The 19,645-nt window shown below is 31.2% G+C and overlaps 1 protein-coding gene across 1 annotated transcript in view; it reads right to left on the reverse strand.

Moving 5' to 3' along the window:
• Positions 1 to 17,464: 17,464 nt before the first annotated feature.
• The window catches only part of LOC126854779 (potassium voltage-gated channel subfamily KQT member 1), a 49,871-nt gene continuing 47,690 nt past the window's right edge, over positions 17,465 to 19,645 (reverse strand). The window contains exons 14-15 of the mRNA XM_050601832.1: positions 18,520 to 18,801; positions 17,465 to 17,484 (exon numbers count right to left, since the gene is read on the reverse strand). Coding sequence (XP_050457789.1) covers positions 18,700 to 18,801 — 102 coding nt within the window. The 3' untranslated portion in view covers positions 17,465 to 17,484; positions 18,520 to 18,699. The remainder of the gene's footprint in view (positions 17,485 to 18,519; positions 18,802 to 19,645) is intronic.

Raw genomic sequence — 19,645 nt, forward strand, 5'->3', positions numbered from 1 at the left:
AGAAGGGCGATTCGTTGGGCGGAAGGATGAAAGATAAAGGAGAGGAGACAGAGATTGCGAGTTGGACGAGCGGCTAACCGGATGTTAGGCGCAAGAAACGTACAATTATCTCGTGAACGTCTTTTCTCGCTTTGCCGATGCGTTTGTCAATTGCATTTAAAAGTCACGTGCGCGCGAGAACGATTGTTTAAAAATGTTTGGGCTGTACAATAGTACAAAAAGCTATTAAAATTTAAAAAAAAAACATACTTTTTACATTTATACTATTTGAAAAGACAAATAAATAAATCTGAAATATAAAAGAATTTGAGTATTACAAAATAAAATGGATTTTAACGTTTTCATTAAAAAAAAATAGTTGTAATCAATATTTTTTTTAATTTATGACAAAAATATTTGGTCGTGGATACTCCTTGAAATCGACTGCAAAAAACAAAAAAAAAGAACGACTAATTTACAAAGAAAGATTTTGAGTTATTATAAGTATTGTGTTACAATTTTTAGTAAGTAACTTTTAAACGAGTAGGTGAATCTAAACCGAACACGAATATTTATTAGCGTTTTGTTAATACATACATATAAAAATTTTTATTTTACTGGCTATTTTTCTTGTTTGTTCTTGTATAATAAATATTATAATACGCGATGTTTTAAGAATAAATACAAACTTTAAACTTAAATAATTTCTAACCCGATAAGAGAATTATGCTTAGGTTTTGTGCACAAATACTCAGAAAAAAACAACTATTAGAACAGTCTACGAAATTTTTATGTTTTTGATGACACACCCGAAGATTATGTGTGCTGTTCTTCGTAAGAATTTATGGTTTTGATCTCGTATGTTGCGACTGGTAATATGCAGGCTTTGTATATTTTCGCTTGAGGTTGATCAGGATTTTCGATTCTTCTCTTACCCAAGGTTTTCAAATGCTGCTTATGTCAGATTGATTCTCTTTGTTTCTTTCAAATGTTTGGTTGTCTTTACTCAGTTTGATGATATGTCCAAGGCACAGATATTTCTTCATCAATTGGATGGTTTTCAATTGTGATCTGGACGTTGTTCGGGCTCACAATCTTCGTTTTTTATGAATTCATCTTTAAGCCCACCGCTTGTTTCTTTTAGCTCGTTCAGCATGTTCTTAAATTCGTTCACATCGCTGCTCATCAGTACAATCTCAAGTTTAGGTATTTTTTGTTGACTTTTTTTTTATTCCATTTAATGTTCTTAAAGACGTTTTTCAACGCAAAAGTGAAAAGCTTTGATGATATTGTATCATCTCTCTGAATAGAATCTTCTTTGTTAGATCCTTATCTATTTTGATTTTTAGGATAGCACCTTTATAGATGTTCGTAATTAAGTTTATGTATTTAGACTCGATTCTTGTTCTGTCCATTGTCTCCAGCATTGTCGCCCAAATCTCCACTGAATCAAACGATCTCTGATAATCTACGAATGCGAGATAAAGTGGAGCATTATACTTCGTACTTTTTTGGTGTGCGTATTGTTTGGATGTAGTCTCCCATACTATAGTCTCTTCTGAATCTGATTTTTTCGAGCTAACAAAAGTTAAATTTTTTACTGAGACAGTTGGTAATAATTCTAGTGAGTAGCTTGTATAAAACGGATAAGTTTATAATTTTCTTTGTTAGTGCGTTAGTCAACTTTTTTGTAGAATATAATGACTAGCATTCCTCTATTTATCGGAAATTTTTCCTTCTTCCAGGTATTTGTTGAACAGAATAAATAGTCCTTTTCCACGATTTCAGCATTTCATTTGTGATTTGATCTTCCCTTGAAGCCTTGCGATTCTTTATTTGCTGCAATGCCTTTCTCAATTTTGGAGCTTTAATTTTCAAAACTTCTTCGGATTTTACGTTTTGGATTACTCTTATTAATCTTTAATAAGACGATCCGGTTTCTTTACGACTGGTTATATTGATTCTGATAGAATTAAGAATTGATGGTAGATATAATCTGTTATTACTTCACCTTATTCATTTTTTATGAGCAATTTTGGATGAGCAGCTTTTTTATGCCTTTTTGATCAAAGGACTTTCATGTTTATGTTATCCTTTATGGCTTCTTGGATCATTTGTGTGTTATAGACTCTCAGGTCTTTCCTAATCGACTTCTTTACTCTTCTATTTAATTCTTGGTATCTCGATGAGTTCTTGTCTATTGCTCTGCGCTTTTTGAAAAGTCCGGTTGTTTTTGAGCTAAACCTCGTTGGATTATACTCTTAATGAGCTCACTTTTCTGGTTATCACTCTTATGCTGCTGGCTATTTTCTTGGCCATTATATTAAGTTATAGATTTCCCAGATCTTTTATTGGCTTCAGTTTTTATCTAGTTGGTTGTTGTATATGCCATTCCTTTCGCTAAGTTCTTTTATTGTTGGGCGCAGCTTTTTCTTTCTGTTTTTTTTTCTTCTAGATGTGTGTTAATGTCAATCTTGGCTTTCACGAATCTATGGTTGTCTCCTGTGCTGAAATAGAAAATTTGTTCATGCACATCTGCTCTTAGTTCGAGAATTTTTTGTCCTTTATTATTTCTTGTGCCCAGTCTGAAGTCTCATATATTTTGATTGTGCCGTATATTTTTACTCCTAGCTTGGTATTGAAATCTCCGATCGTGACTTTAAAATTTGCGTTTTCTGCGGTTTTGGCTGTTATCAGGTCTTTGTAAAATTGTTTGATGTCTTCTTCCGTTGATGTAGAGAGGCCTATATAATCAGTATTTCATGCTTTTTCTTTAATTTAAGCACGATGTAAATGACGTGGTCCAATGTAGCTTTGCTCTTGATGATGACGTTTCATCTTATTATGTATTATTATTGTTACTCCTCTGGTGTAATGATTTTCCTCGGAGTTACTCTGGAACAACATGTCCAGACTTTAGGATTTGGTTTTTAGTCTGGTTTCCCTGATTGTCTCACTTGACGTTTCGGATTGTACAGATGTTATTAATTGTAACTAGGATGGTCTTGTTTTTTTTTTCGTTCTCTTTCTGGATAAATCAAAATGTTTTCTTCAAATGTTTCCAAAATCCATAAGGTCAATCAGTGCAAGATTTTGAGCTTGCAGCTCTAATCACTTAGGGTAATTTTGTTTTATATTTTAAAATTTCCATTTTATTGTTGGAAGGAGATTGATTTTTAAAATACTTATCAGACGGATTGGTGAGCGTTGCAGTATTACAGTCAGTTTAGTTAAGATGTGACTATCACCTGTAATTGGTTGGTGCCGAGTCTTTAGAAAAGATATCTTCAATAGGTCCAGTAATAACGTAGCTGGTGCTCTATCTATCGAGCTGTTCGTCACCTATCATAATCCTAATAGGGACTCTATATAACTTACTTTCTCCCGGGGCAGAAGAAGATTCGAAGCTCACGTAAGCAGAAATGCTCAATTTCTTGAAGTAGGAGAGTTTCTTATCCACTACCTACCTTCTATTTTAAATTCAAAAATAATATAATCTAGTTTTGAATATATATCTATATATTTCCCTTGTTTGAATATCTTCTATTCTTTAATTTAATCAAAATAATTATTTTAAGAATAGAAAAGATGTTTGGTAATTGATAATAAATTTTTAAGAATAAAGAAATTTAACCAAATCTTGAATTAGTTCAAAATCTTTTCTTTTTATTATAATAAAAAAATAATTAGTTTAATGTTTCAATAACTGTTTTATTTGTTATTGTCATAAAAGTCACTTTCATTATCAAAATATTTTCGAATGCATTATGTTTAATTCAATGCATTTATGCATGTTACTATACGTTACTGCGTATTATTTGTAAATTATTTTATTCGTTTGTTTTAACAGCTGCATCATAACATTGTAAGCACAGTATTGCTTTTATTCAATAAACTGAAATAATAAATTTTATCTCGAGATGACTGATGAGAGATAGATAGATAAAAATAAATTCTTTATTTTTATATTTATATGTATAATGTACTTGAAAAAAATTTATAGAAATAAGTTCTTTATTTTTATATTTATATATAATATATACTTAAAAAAATTTTTGTTTAATTGTTTGTTTAATATTATTACTAGAATACATTCTTATAAAATTTTCTAATATTCTAATAATAATATTATGAAAATTTATAACAAAACCCAATAATTATTGAGATAAAAGAATTCTTTAAATTTTAAAAACCTTAGAAAAAGATCGTACAACTTCATACATACATGCGTAACTAAAAATACCGTTATTTTCACAAGTCTACAAGTTTTGAGATATTTTTCTCAATTGACGGTTTGCTGAATATATCACACAGAAGAAATGTTATTCAACAAAATGTTTTGACAAATGATAATAAATGTTCTGACAATAATACATAGTACCTTTATAAGATGGCGTTCACCGATGCTCTACATCAGTTTGGAAAAGTTGTTCTCCAATAGAGTAGAACAGAAAGCATTCGAAACGACATGAAGATAGTTATTATCTTCGCTCTTCTCTCAGCCCTTTTAGGCTGCGTTTCTTGCGCTCCTCGACTTCTGGTAAGTAAACATTCGTTAAATCAAACTATTGCTTTTTTAAACTATTACAATACTTAGAAGATAAATTTGTATTTATTCTTTTAAGGGTGTCAATCTTCTCGGTAAAAAAGATACTGAAGACAATGTTATAGTAAGTAAACATTTGTTAAACAAAACTATTGCTTTTTTATAAAATATTAGAATACTTGGAAGATAAATTTGTACTTATTCTTTCAAGAGCGTCAATGCCCTCAATATCTTCGGTCGTGGCAGAGGCAGTGGCGGAGGCAGTGGCGGAGGCAGTGGCGGAGGCAGTGGCGGAGGCAGTGGCGGAGGCAGTGACGGAGGCAGTGGCGAAGGCAGTGGCGGTGGAAGCGGTGGTGGCAGTGGCGGTGGAAGCGATGGCGGCAACGGCGGCGGAAGTGGTGGCGGCAACGGCGGCGGAAATGGTGGCGGCAATGGCGGCGGAAGTGGTGGCGGAAGCGGTGGCGGCAACGGCGGTGGAAGCGGTAGTGGCAACGGCGGCGGTGACGGCAACGGCGGTGGAAGCGGTGGCGGCGGCGGTGGCGGCAACGGCGGCGGTGGCGGTGGCGGTGACGGTAATGGTGGCGGCATAGGCGGCGGTGGCTGGAGCAAAAAATGCGGATATGCTGGTTAAATGATTCAATTTCAATAAAGCAATTCGCAGATAGCAAAATATATGTAGCACAGTAAATAATGGAAAAACTGTATAATTCTCATTAGAATAAAATATAATGTGCTACAAATAATTATTGTAAATTTTATCAAAATCATTGTACATCCTAAGTAATTCTCAAAGTACATCTTAATTTAATATATCGATATAATCAATCTTTTGCAATACTTATTTATGAGTGATCCTGATTTCATTGCGTTCCATTTCTGATCAAAAATGCTGCGATTTTCCTTTTTTTCATATTCTTTATATGATTATTACATGGAGAAACATCTTAAATGTGAGAAGTATTTGTAAAAGAACGAGGAAACGGGGTGTGATAAGACAAAGAAAAGAATTTCAAGAGAATAATATGATATGATATATTCAACTTTTACTAATATTTAATAATAATAATAATAATAATAATTATACATATGTATATTTATACTTTTATAATTACATAGGTAATGCCGCCGCAAATGTACAATATTTGACAGATTGGATATCGCACGATCCTCGAAAATATTATCAGCACGTACTTATATGCGCAGATATATGCGTCTCTCTATCTATGTACTTATATACATACATACATACATTCATATAAATGTTTATGTATGTGTATGTATATTACGCATGTCTACAATACAGTGTGTGACACGTCTAGTCCATCCATACATTCGCATAAATCATTTCGTCGACATCCATCGACTCTGCAGCTTATATGGATGGACCGAAGCTCGAAATGTACAATTGTAAGCTCGCCTAGATCTGAAAATGTCGTAGACCGACGTTCATAATTGGAAGGACACTTGCAAAACATCTTTGCCACAGAGAGTTGTATGCATGTATTGCAATCGTTCGTCGTCGCGCCGCGATTGTGTTGTGCATAATATTTTGAAACACGTGATTGTTTTCTGTTAAATGAAAAGAGAGAAAATAGTATTCGCAAGTTATATATATATATATATATAATATATATATATATATATATATATATCGAGGAGAAAATAATTAGAAAAAAAAATGTATTCACAGTTGGAAAATTTGGTTTAAATTCAACATATATTGCAGTCCCAAACGGTCCACATAAATTCTTTTTGTCCTAATTCAACATAACATGGATATGTTGAATTAAAAATAATAAGATTAATTTTACGTTAATATTTCAACACAAAATAAACGCAAACTTTATGTTAATTTGAAATAAATTTTGTGTAAAATCAATATATTTCTAATAATAAAATTAATTAAAAAAAAAAAAGTTATTAACAATCTGCAGTCATTTTCATATTTATAGAATAAAATCAACATTTTTTTCTATAAATTTTAACAGATAACTCCTGTCACTAATAATGCTAATAATACATATCTATTGTGTGAAATTAAAAATATGTGCATCTTGTGTTTTTTTTTTAATACTTTTTTCAATTGTTTTAATAATTTAACATTTAAGTTCAATTAACACAATAAAAATATATATAAAATTAATACATAAATATATTAAATATTTAACACAAAAATTTTAATTGGCATATTTTTTAATAAAAGAAAAATTTTCCAACTGTTACATTCGAAATTCACATTAAAATAGTACAATAGTTCGTAAGTTTCAATGATAATATTAACAAGATATACATTTTTTTTATTAAGTCTTTTCGTTATTAAAGACGAAAATTTTGACTGTGTCTTTATTTCTTTAGATAAGACTAGATAAAAATGTATCTTGACGTTTCGAAACTTTTGCTAAAATCCCTTTATTATTTATTTTTGTTAAACTATCTTTTAACAAATGTCCAAATAAATTTTATTAAAGAATACTGAAGTTCTCATTTGCGGACATCAAAAGGGCGTAAAAAGGGTGTTAACCCATCTTTTCGATATTATTAAATTATTTCCGCCGGATGAGGAAGATCACTGGCGGTCGATATGAAATTCTCCGCACAATTTTTTCATACATTTTTGACAGTATTAATGCAAAAGTTATTATTAAATATATCGAATATATTAATATAAGAATGTTAAAATAGAGAAAACACTTATAATATATGTATATATATATATATATATATATATATATATATATATATATCTTCTTTCACTTTTGATATTCAATATAGTACATCATAATATACATCTCGCGACAACACTAATATTAAAAAATACACGTTTTAGTTAGTTAAGAGTTAAAGAATATTTTATACTTTGCATAACACGAAATACGATTGCAAATTCGACCACCAACTTCTCCTTACAAATAGCGATATTTTCTAATCGTAAAACGCGTGTTTTTGTTCGCGCGATTTAACAGAGATAAAAACAGACGCCAGTGAATTAAGTGATCGTGCATATGTTTACAATCGGCAATCTTAAAAAAAAAAACCTGGCGCTAAAGAAAGTAAAATACTCACTGCAACAACACTTTCACTTATTTATTTGTATTGCAATTGAATTGCGTTATTTCTGGAGAATACAGTCTGTCGTTATTATCGGCGATTGTAGTAGCAATAATAGTAATTGTAAATTTGTATTAATTAGCGCATTAAATCGTATGTACAGAGAGAGATGCGCGTATAATTGTAAAAAGTAAAAACAACGTGGTTGATATTGTTTGCATTTTTCACTGCATATTTAGTGTCGAGCACGCGGTTTCATTATTTTATATCTTATATTTGACGTAAATAGAATCTCAGGAGCAAAATTAATGCGATGGATTTCTTATGTAGCTTTACTTATTTCACTCCGCGATAATTTTACATTGACGTATTTTGGTTCGCGTGCATATTTATTTACAAAATTCTTCCGGTCCAAGCCGGACAAACGAAAGTGACGATTATCATTGATTACCTCGCGATGCTATTATAGATTAATTATTATAGATTAACTTATTCTACGCGATAACACAAATCATTATCTTTGTCGTAATTTGTAGCTTCTGCGGATTTTAATTAATGCTGACTGATAACTGACAGTAGGAAGAGAGGTTACAGTAAGGCAGACAATCTCGTAAATCTTCTTGAAATTTTCCGAGATCGGAAAAACGTGATTGAGATGATTACTTTTTATCATCGAGATATAGATAGAATATAGGCAACTACGGTAATTAGGATTGAATCACGATAGTATCCCGTTTTTTTTCCTCAAGATTATATCAAAATAATAGGTGTATATCCTTCAGTTTCCCTCACATTTGTTCAATTGCTTTTATGCATATAGATATGATAGCTTTAACAAGTTTATATGATAAAGAAAAAAAAAAAAAATATTCAGCAATTTTCGAGTCGTAAGTGGAGTAAGAAATGTGATAAAAATTGTAAAATTTCTTTCAACAAATTGCATTACATGAGTGAGATATAGTAAGAGAACTTTCATACATATACGTACATATAAATGATCATTAAATAGTTTTTAGTTTATAGAAACACTTACAGCGAAAGCTCGATTTTTCATTGTTTGCAAAAATGTAAAAAATCTTTCTCCCTGTTATTTTAAACCGATGTGTTTAAAAATATAAATAGAATAAATATATATCCCAAGAAAAATTATTTAGAGTATTTAGATTTCTGAAGTTAAATCCTTTCATCTAGACAATTTGACTTTATATAAATTTGTATTTATATAAAATTAATATATAATTATCGAAAACCGTTAATCATGATCTTTCTTTCCATGATCTTTAGTTTTGGAGTTTTTATTTTTGATCCGATCGCATAATTTATTACTCTTCCGTCTGTAAAGGGAAAGATTATTGTAATCGATATTTAAGATAAAAAAAAGTTGACTCCAAATTGGTCGAAGAATTCATGGATAAGAGATGACTCGCCCTATATTAAGGTACTTTATATTTTTGCTTTTTGTTTATTTATGTATAGATTGATTGTTTTGCGTGGAGAATAATTGTTGCTTTCGTTTCGCTTGTACTTCGCAAGTTTTCTATATAAGTGACATATCTCACGGATTATTATCAACATTCTAACATAGGAAGCCTGCTCTTTAGGTCCAAATTAGTTCTTGATTTTTAGATTCCCTGCGAGAAGAGGAAAGATTCGAGATGCGATTAATACGTGCAATCTCGCTTAACACTTTCATACAACTATTTACATATACGATTAAAATATCTACACACATACACTATTAATAAAATATATATTTAATAATATTTTATAATGATTTAGTATTTAATTATTTAAATTATTTCGGTAACCAATAAAAATCAATCTTAGATTTTATAAAGGAACTATATATGAGTCTGTAAGCACAGAGAGAAAAATAGAAAGAAAGAGAGAGAGAGAAAGAGAAAAGAAAAACTTGCTCGAGTAGTATACTTTTTATATAAATAATAAATTTTTATCATTGGACACCAAAAAGTCTTCTTAAAAATTTTTTAATTTTACTTTTATTGGAAATAAAGAATTTACAAATTTTATATATATCACTGTAATGAGAAATTAATTTTTTTAATTCAATGTATCAAAGTAACGATTTCACTGCAATGAAATGCATTTGGTATACTGAAAAAAATATACTAAGTCTCCAAAAAGTTTTTTCAATTAAAAAAATTATTTATCTAAATATTTGCAAAGGAATTATTTATTTCAATTTAAGCAGCACATATATCTGAATTAGTAAAATACAAAGTGAAAGCAAAATTTGCTTCTACTTGCAAATAAAAAAAGATTTGTTTTTTATGTTTATTATATTAAATTACTTCCTTTAAAAAAATGTTTTAATTTTTGGCTGTTTTGTTTTAAAAATACAGATTTTCTTTATTTTAATAAAAAATTTTTTATTTTCCAATAAATATCTTTTATATTAAAATTTTTAATAATGTATTTTAAAAATTATAATTTTTATTACAAATAATTATTATTAATATACCCAAATATTTTTAGAAACAAAGTTTTATTTATTTAAGTAAAAAAAGAATTAACAAAATAAATTTATTTGATAGAAAAAAATGTTATTTTTAGTATGAAAATGGGTTATTTTACTTTAACAGCATATCTTTTCCACATGCGCAGGAAATCTAAGAATCAATTACGATGTAAGTCGCGAATGTTACGGATAGCGATTCCATTTATTTGTCAGATAATACGTTATTGGTGCAATCTAAATAACTTGGATTGTTTCTACGCAAAGAGTAACAAAAAAGTACGCGCAAAAGTGTAAGTAAGTAACGTTTTTATTAACTTGTTATCAAACTTTTAAGACATATTAAGACTTTTAGGATATATTTCAGATGAAACGAGATTTTGCAAAAGAAACGTGTCGCACACACTTCAAAGTATCTTTTCCCTCGTGCAATTTTCTCAATGAAGTATATATTACGGCGAAATATTATATAAATATCATAATTTTTCGTGTCTTTCCGAAAGTAGCATATTTCTAAGCGCGAAAAATATTTACTAACCTTAGAATATATATATATATATATATATATATATATATATATATATATATATAATCTTAATATAATAATAGTTAATAGTATATCTTATATTACATTCGAGTTTTAACGCTATCACTATGTCATCTGTATGTCATCATGCATTTGGAAATCACAGAGAGATAAAACAAAAAATTTCATCTTGATGAGACTGCGGCAAAAATTTTCTAACAAAGCACGACACGTCTGTCGTATGAGAATAAATATGTTCTTCGTTCTATGTTCAAGAGAATGTACGATTCATCTCTATGTGTAAACTCTAGTTTGCATCGAAATTATTAGGCTCTATATGTGGGTGAGTACACGAAAACGCTAATTGTCAAAAGCATAATCGCATTCTACGGATCAAGCTACTATCATTGTTATGGATTATTCATTGCTCATTTATCTTGCATGTATATACTTACAATGTTTCGTTATAGTGAATTACGACCGAGCTAGAGTTTTAAGTACAGCATAGAAAACTCTTTACAATAGATAGCTAGAAGGCAGAAACAAATTCGAGATGTACGGTCCCACTTTTTACACGGATTAGATTTTTATCGCTTCAGGCTTGACGCGAGTCTCTATAGAATTATTATATTTACAATAATTTATGCATATATATATATATATATATATACAGAGTGTTCCAGGTCAGGTTAATGAAACTTCAGAGTTTTTATAGGAAATTGAATTTGGAATAGAAAAAGTTCCTATAAACAGGTCCGGAAATATTTTGTTAAAAAGTTATAGCTAATAAACTTTCTGTGATTAATTAGTTGTGACCAAAATTTAATAAGAATATTTTTACGTTTGCATTATAAATAGTGTTTACACAAATAGACAGTTTTTTTTCAAGTTTCTGCTTTTTTTTCGTTGTTTTGAGCTTATTTTTTTTTTTTTTTTGAACGCTTTATTAGACTTAGAAGAAATTGGTGTAATTTAGTTTGTAAGTATTTAATTATTCCTCAGATCTATTTTATTACTTTTATTAAATGAAATCATCAAAAAGGGATTTTTCAAAATTTTATTAGTTATAATTTTTTAACGAAGCGTTTTCGGATTTATGCTTACCGGAATTTCTTGTTCCAAATTCATATTCCTATAAGATCCTCAAGTTTCATTAACCTAATTTGAAACATCCTATACATATAATATGTAGATTATCTACACCGCCTTTATTACATTTTACACGCGTTCTGTATAATGACCTAAGTTGAAAAATAATACAAAAAAAAAAAACAACCACTATATATTTTCTATTTTTTATCGTAGTTTGCCATTAATTAAAAATTGGTGCGATTTCAAACGTGTGCCAGTTTCTCGCAATTATAACGAAGATAGTCCATAGGATGAATGTATTTTACACGTAGAAAAATATACACAGATGTCCAGCACTGAACAGCTGATGACGTGAAGGGGAGGGAAGGTCCAGGCGAACTTTTTCTTTGTTCAAATAAAAAAAAGAAAAAAAAAGATAAAAGGAAAACGGAAAATTGGCTCGTACCTCCTAAATCATCTTCGTCAATATAGTACATAGGTGTGTACTGATACTAGACATACTATCGCTAGTACGTAGGCACATGATCGCGCGTGACAACCTCGCACAGTCAATAGAGCTCGAATTCGCTGTGTGATCAGAGTTAGACTACAGATTTACAGGAGATTTGCGATTCTACATCATTATCGACTAAATTGGATTAGTCCGTTGGACATCGGCGATAAGAAAGATCGTATCAGTCTAAACTAGAGTGGAGGTATTTGAAGTTTTATATGACAGATAGCTAGATAGATAGAGAAAGAAAAAGAGTGAGAGAGGGGGGAGGGCGAGAGGAAGAGAGAAAGATGATCACGCATGATCCCTCAGATGCGGTTTTTAAATTTCTTCACTAAAGTAGACTGTTATCACATTCTAAGTTGCGAGAGAGTAGCAAACTTCTCGTTTGATTTGCTAATTTTGTTGCTAGTGTTTCAATGTTGATATACGCGTGATTAATTATCGTCGCAGAAAAAGAGAGCGATCATTGTATATAATATAATTTTAAGTTATGATATCTTATAAATGTCTAAGTATATGTATATATCTGTCTAATAATCCGACTGCGTGCGCGCGCATTTCGCGTGTATATTATTTAATTATATATGTATATATGCGTTTTTGTTTTCAATGCGATAAAGGTTATGTTACATACTTCTTTTCGGCCGATTCACGAACACTACTTGCATTTTGAGATCTTTTACAAGAGTATTTTGCGATATAATATTAAGTATTTATTCGTATCCCTACGTTAAATCTTTTCTATTTGCGGAAACACTTTTTTGAGACGTTTGATATAAGATTTCTTAAAAGAAGAAAACACAATTAACATATTAAGACTATCTTTATCTCTTTAATCGCTATTATATTTTGAACCTATTTAAATAAATGGTAGGAAAAATTTGTAATTTTATAAGTTAAAGTAATATTTTCTCAGCAGAGTGAAAAATATAAAGTTCTCGATTAAACTGTATTGTACTTGAGATTCTTTAACGAAAATATCTTAGGACGAAAATATCTACAAGATATGTATGCAAAATTCGTTATTGATGTTATAATAATGAAAGAGAAATTTAGGGTGCAAAAATAAATTGGAAATGTAAAATGAACTTTCGTAAACAAAGTTTTATATAAAAAAAAATGTCATTTTACATTTTCGATTTATTTTTACATATACAAAATCACCTTTTTTTGTCAGTTATATTACCAAGAATAAATCACCCAAAATAATAACTTATAATAAAATAATGATGCGCTTAGAGAACGCGAGGCCATTAAATATCACCGATCTACATATCTATAAACAAAATTCACTTGCACACCCACACCCACACACACACACACACACACACACACACACACACACACACAATTTATTTTATGTATATTTCGTTGACTAAATCGAGAATGTGCTACTCGATAGATAGCGAAAGAAAATTTGATTCTCACACAGCGTCACGTTAATGACGATGTTTATTGATTGTCTCTACTTCTATAATGATAACAAACGGCACAGCTCTACTTATTTATGATTGTATAGTCTCTAAATTTTTTCACACATTCATCCTTTTCCGTCGCAAAATGCTCGAAATATCTTTATGCGTGCATTGTGCAAAGAATTTTTCATTAATTACTGCAATTCTTAAAAAAATAGATTTGAAGAAAGATAAAAGCAAGAATTTAAAACTTTTGAAATTTTTGGAGAAAACGAAATCGATACTTTCAATGCATTGTTGGAAGATTTGACTTAAATCTAATGGGTATCGCATATCTTAAACGGTCCACATAAATTTTTGTGTTAATTTAACATAATATGAATATATGTTAAATAATGACGTTAATACTTTATTAATGTTTCAACACAAAATAAATGCAGATTTCATAGTAATTTGAAATAAATTTTGTATAAAATTAACATATTTTTAATAAAATTAATTTATTGAGTTTATAGTCACTCTCACTTTTATGATAGAATAAAAACATTTTCCTCTGTAAATTTTAATAGATAAATTAGTAATAATACCGAACATATCTATTGTGTAAAATATGTGCATATCGTGTTTACACTTTTTTTCAGCAACAGCATTGCTGTTGCTGAAAAAATGCTAAACTATCAAAACAGCAATACTTGCTGTTGCTGAAAAAGATGCTAAACTAGCAAAACAGCAATAATTGCTATCGCTGTTTAATGCTAAACTTGCAACAGCAATATGTTAAATTAACATGGAAAAATGTTATTGAGTTTATAATCATTCTAATTTTTATTGTAGAATAAAAACAACAATATTTTTCTGCAAATTTTAATAGATAAATCCTAATACTAATAATCACTAATAATACTGAATGGTAAAACTCTCGAAGCCTATACGCTGATGACTTTGACCTTGACTTATGTCGTCAAGGACGTTCTTCTGAATAATTATCCGCAAAAATTAAGTGACGGGCAGCATTAGTTTAGAAGATGTAGCAAATTAAAGTGTCATATGTTGAATATCGTCCCCTGCTTACAGTGCAAAAAGAGATATATAATTAAATCAGAAATAGGTTAAGGTTAGATTATATCTTCTGGAAGTCGTGCTCCTCCGTAGGGGGAGGGAGGGGGGCGAAATCCTCATATACTTTACAACAGGAAGCGAGTTCAATACAACTGTTGTGTGAAAGGGAAAGTGTATGCGTGGACACAATGAATTCCGCCCTCCCTTTCCTCCCCTACGCGGGGAGCCCAACTTTCGGAAAATATAACCTAACCCAAACTAAATTTTAGTTTTAAATAAGAAATAGGTTTAGGTTAGATTATATCTTTTTGAACTGAAGCTCCCCATAGAAGGGGCGGAACTCACTGTGTCCACACATATACTTTGCAAGATGAAGTGAAGTTCACTCTTTAATGCTTTATAACTTTTGAACGGATCGCAACCGTTACTTTTTTTAAGATACTTAGGACGATGACAATATATTTCAAAGAAAAAGTCATACAGGTTGTCTGCTTTCTGTATAATTGCCGTTATATCTTCTAAACTGCTGTCCGCCACTTAATTCTTGCGGAGAATTACTCAAAAGAACTTCTTTGACAACATAGATCCAACTTCAAGAGTTATCTATTGAACATATCTATTAAAAAATTAAAAGTAAAATTAAAAATATATGCACATTGTGTCTGCAATTTTCTCAGCAACAGCAGTACTTGCTGCATTGCTGTTGCTGAAAAAGGTGCTAAACTAAGAAAATAACTAACAGCAATATTTGTTATTGCTGTTTAATGTTGAACTTGCAACAGCAATATATTAAATTAATATTATTGCTGGCAAATTTTCCAACAATGTTTCAATGTGTAAAAATTGATATTGACGAATGAAAAATTCTTCATCGCACCGCGTTACCAATAATCGTAAGAGAACCATGCCATATATATGTGTAATTGTCGTATATAATCTCGTTCATGATCTATACGTTATTGTAATTAGTTTTATTAGTCGAATCACGTGTTAAAAGTGAAATAAGTGTGAGAGGCACCGTAGAATGTGCTCGTACGCACGTACAGGCTAAAGCGTGTTTTACAGAGTATTTTACTTACGTCTTTCTGTGCACTTTCTTCATATATACATATATTTCGATGAAATACACACTTATAATAAACTGATAGTCAAGCGTTCCGAGAGATCTAGTTGTACAAAAAACGATTAGACTAAGCACAGAACGCCGTGTAAAATCGTCAAAAGTTTATTAACAATTCAAAGATGTTATCAAAATCAGAGTATTTTTATTTAAAGTTTATCATATCTGTATAAATCAGCGATATATTTGGTCAAAAAAAAGAGATGATTCGGCAATAATATTTAATTTTCTTTTGTGAGAGGCATTTTTGTTCCCGAGAAATTACGAGTATCGTAGATTTTATTTTTTCAAAGATTATCCTGACTATCATTTTATTATAATTGATAGAGATGGTGCTTGATTTAAGAACAATTGAACATTATATGAAAAATATATTATTTTAATAATATATATTTTTTAATAATTATGATAATTTTTTAATAATTATAATATATAAAAAATAAATTATTTTATACAACTCTCGCATTTAGCTTTCGCAAAATGCGAGGAAACCTAGTGCAAAAAAAAAACAAAAAAAAAATTGTTACCGTATATAAATAATGTGTATAGATGTGTTATCGCTTCGATTAAAATAAAGAAAAGACAGAAGTTACATGACGACAACTCTTTGATTGGCTCAAATCAAGCACTATGTCTACTGCAGCAGTAAAGCATGGTGTTTTGGTTCACGAGAAAGTCTTGTAAATATATTGTATATATATTTTGGACCCTACACCTATATTTGTATAATATATATATGTATGTATATATGTGTCTCTCTTTTTGTGATTAAAAATACTCTTAGAAGCCATTCGATTTAAGAAAATCGCTAAAACTACTCTCACTATATATATATATATTTACAATAATTATATATATATATATATATATATATATATATATATATATATCAGGTGTGATAGATATATAAAGTGCGACAGATTCGCTTAGTAAAGAACCATCTTCCGCCAGCGAAGGACTAGTCGTTAAACGATCGACGCGAAGCCGCGAATTACGAGACAACGCAAATCCTATCGTTAAAGGCTATCCAAACTTATCAACGTTTATCTATACATATATATATATATATATATATATATATATATTGCTCGTTTCGTTAGAACTATCTTGGCAGTCGAGAAATCATAAGAACTGCAATCATCCGCGTCCAGTCTTTACATCGATACCCCTCTAATCCATTCGATCACCCTTTAATTACAACAATAATAAAAAATCTGTTAGATTGTTTACCTCAGAGATTCGCGCCGACATCGCAGCTCGTGGCTTCGATTCTAGCAATAAATAAGAATGCTTCGCGTATGGATCGAAACGCTACGAGGGTTGGTCGCGGGAGCCAGGATATGCACGTGTCCGATCCTTTGACGTGTCCTTCCGTAAATAATCTACGTACAAAATATAAATTGTATTTTTACGCGCGAGAGTGCGATACGCCTCCGCACGAATCGAGATATATATCGCATTTTTCTCCTCTATTTTCATACAGGCATACCATAAGTTTCTTGAAGACCTTCCCCAAGATTCTCACGTGAATATCGAAGACTATAATATTACGGATACGATACGATACGAACGTGTATCGTTATCGAGGATTCTTTTTTTTTTCACGGAGCACAGCATCTACAATCTACGTAGACATATTGCTTTTCAGCGCTGTAGGCGAGTGCGATCGTAGCGACGTCATAGAAAAAAAAAAAAAATGAAGATGGGAAAGAATCGTATATGCACAGCTTTGTAAAGCGGATTACCTCGAGGTATCTACATTTGTGCTAGGCCGAAGATAAAGTAAATTCGGGATACGAATAAATCGCGAGGGATCGCGACCCTCCTTGAAATCGAGACTGAATTCTAGCGGGCAACGATCGAACGAATTGGTTCTGTATATTGGGATCCAGTGTTAAGAGTCGAAGGAACAACCGGATCATCGAATTCGAAATCGTGAAATTTTACATGAGACAGAGAATCGCGTTGGAGTCCCTTTTAGTAGTCTTGATAAAACGGACCACGATATAAAACCGAGATCGATACAATCGGTACAATCTATGATTTTAATCGACAACAGGTTTTGAAAAATCTGCTCTAGGAAGTTCGGTTAATAAGTTATTGTTCCTCTTTAATTATTTCTAGTTGGACCGAAATATTTTTACGATGTTCCCATGTTGGCGTTTTTCGCCCATCCTTTCGGCGAACTGAAAATATGGAATAACGTCGAGAGAGATATATGTATATATCCCTCTTTTTTTCTTCCCTACGATAAGACCGATATCTGCCTGCACCGAGATCACCCTTCGCGATGAATAATGTATCTCTTACACCTCCCTTCCTTAGCTATGGTATCTCACATGTCTTCGAGTCTACAAAGCGTATGCCGAAGCGCAATTGCGGGGAGAATTGCGCCGCAACTTCTGATTGCGCGCCTCTGATTGCTTATGCATCATCCTGTGCGCGTTTGACTTTGTCGTCAAAACGTTTACTCTCAAAGGCTTCCCTCGCAGTCTCTCGAGTCGGCAACATGGTCTCCGTCACCTCTCATTATATCTTCCACCGAGATGATATACAAGTAGCGACATATGACGGCGATCCGCCGAATTATCGTTACAAAGATATGCAAGCGTGGACTTCTGTGGTCCCAGTGGAATTTACAAAAATCGTCGAGATTACCGTTAAGTCCCCTGATTTCTTCGTCATCCCCACGTCGTGGGGTCTCTTCAACGGGTCATCCGCGGATTCTCTCGAGGCGAATAGAGTCAAATAGCTTTAACAACGTTTGTACTTTCGCGATACTATCGGACACGTGATGTATGGTACATACATATGTATCTCTCACGTTAAAAGCTCTCGCTGAGCATGTTCCGCGTCACTGTAGTTATGGTAACGCGCGGCAGGGTTCGTGGAAACGTGCTTGATGGCAAAACGAATTGCACGAGTTCGCCGGGGGCTCTCTGTTACACATCGTCCTCTATACTACGCAGAGGTATTTGTTGTTTCTGCGCTACAGCGTTTAGCACATACATCAACTGGTCCAGCTTCTTGTCCATCACCGACAACTGAAAGTAGAAATATCGTCTCGATGCACTTTCAAATCTGCAACTGTACACAGTTGGAAAACTTGTTTTCTTGTTAAAAAATATACCGGTTAAAATTTTCGTATCAAATATTTAATACACATGTTATTCACAATTATGTATACAAATAAAAATATGCAATAAAAGATAAGGGTTTCTATTAAAAAAAATAAAATTGATCTTCAAATGACCTTCAAAACGTAGACTAAATTAAAAATAAGTAATGCTATTCCTCTTCAAAAGTATAGAATTTTTGTCTGAAACTTTTTTTTTACAAAATGCTTTGTTTGTATGATATTTCGATGTGCCAATTTAAATGCACTCTGTATAACAAACAATGTAACAAACTATTTAATAATCTGACAAAAAACGTGTGGGCGGACTTTATTTCAAATTATTATAAAGTTTGCATTAATTTTGTGTTGAAATATTAACATAGAATTAGTTTACAATTTAACATATCCATCTTATATTATCCATGTTAAATTAAAAATTTGTGTAGCTCGTTTGGGACATGCGATATATGTTAATTGTAAGTCAAATTTTCCAACTGTGTCTAAATCTTTCGTCTTGAAAACGAGAGAGTTGACGCTTCCATCTACATAAATATTTTATTTAATAAATTATATGCAAAAATTTTTGACGATGATCGAAAACGTCACAAAATGAAAAGCCAATTCTACGTAATTAATTGAATAATATCAGTTTCTGTCGCGAGATAATTAACAGCATCAAATGTAATCTTTCGCTATTCACGCATTTTTTTGTTTATAAGCCAAGAAAATTTGTGAGTCGAAAGAATAATTAATGAAAAAAAAGATCGATG

Source organism: Cataglyphis hispanica, chromosome 14 (genome assembly GCF_021464435.1).
Source record: "Cataglyphis hispanica isolate Lineage 1 chromosome 14, ULB_Chis1_1.0, whole genome shotgun sequence".
Lineage (NCBI taxonomy): Eukaryota > Metazoa > Arthropoda > Insecta > Hymenoptera > Formicidae > Cataglyphis > Cataglyphis hispanica.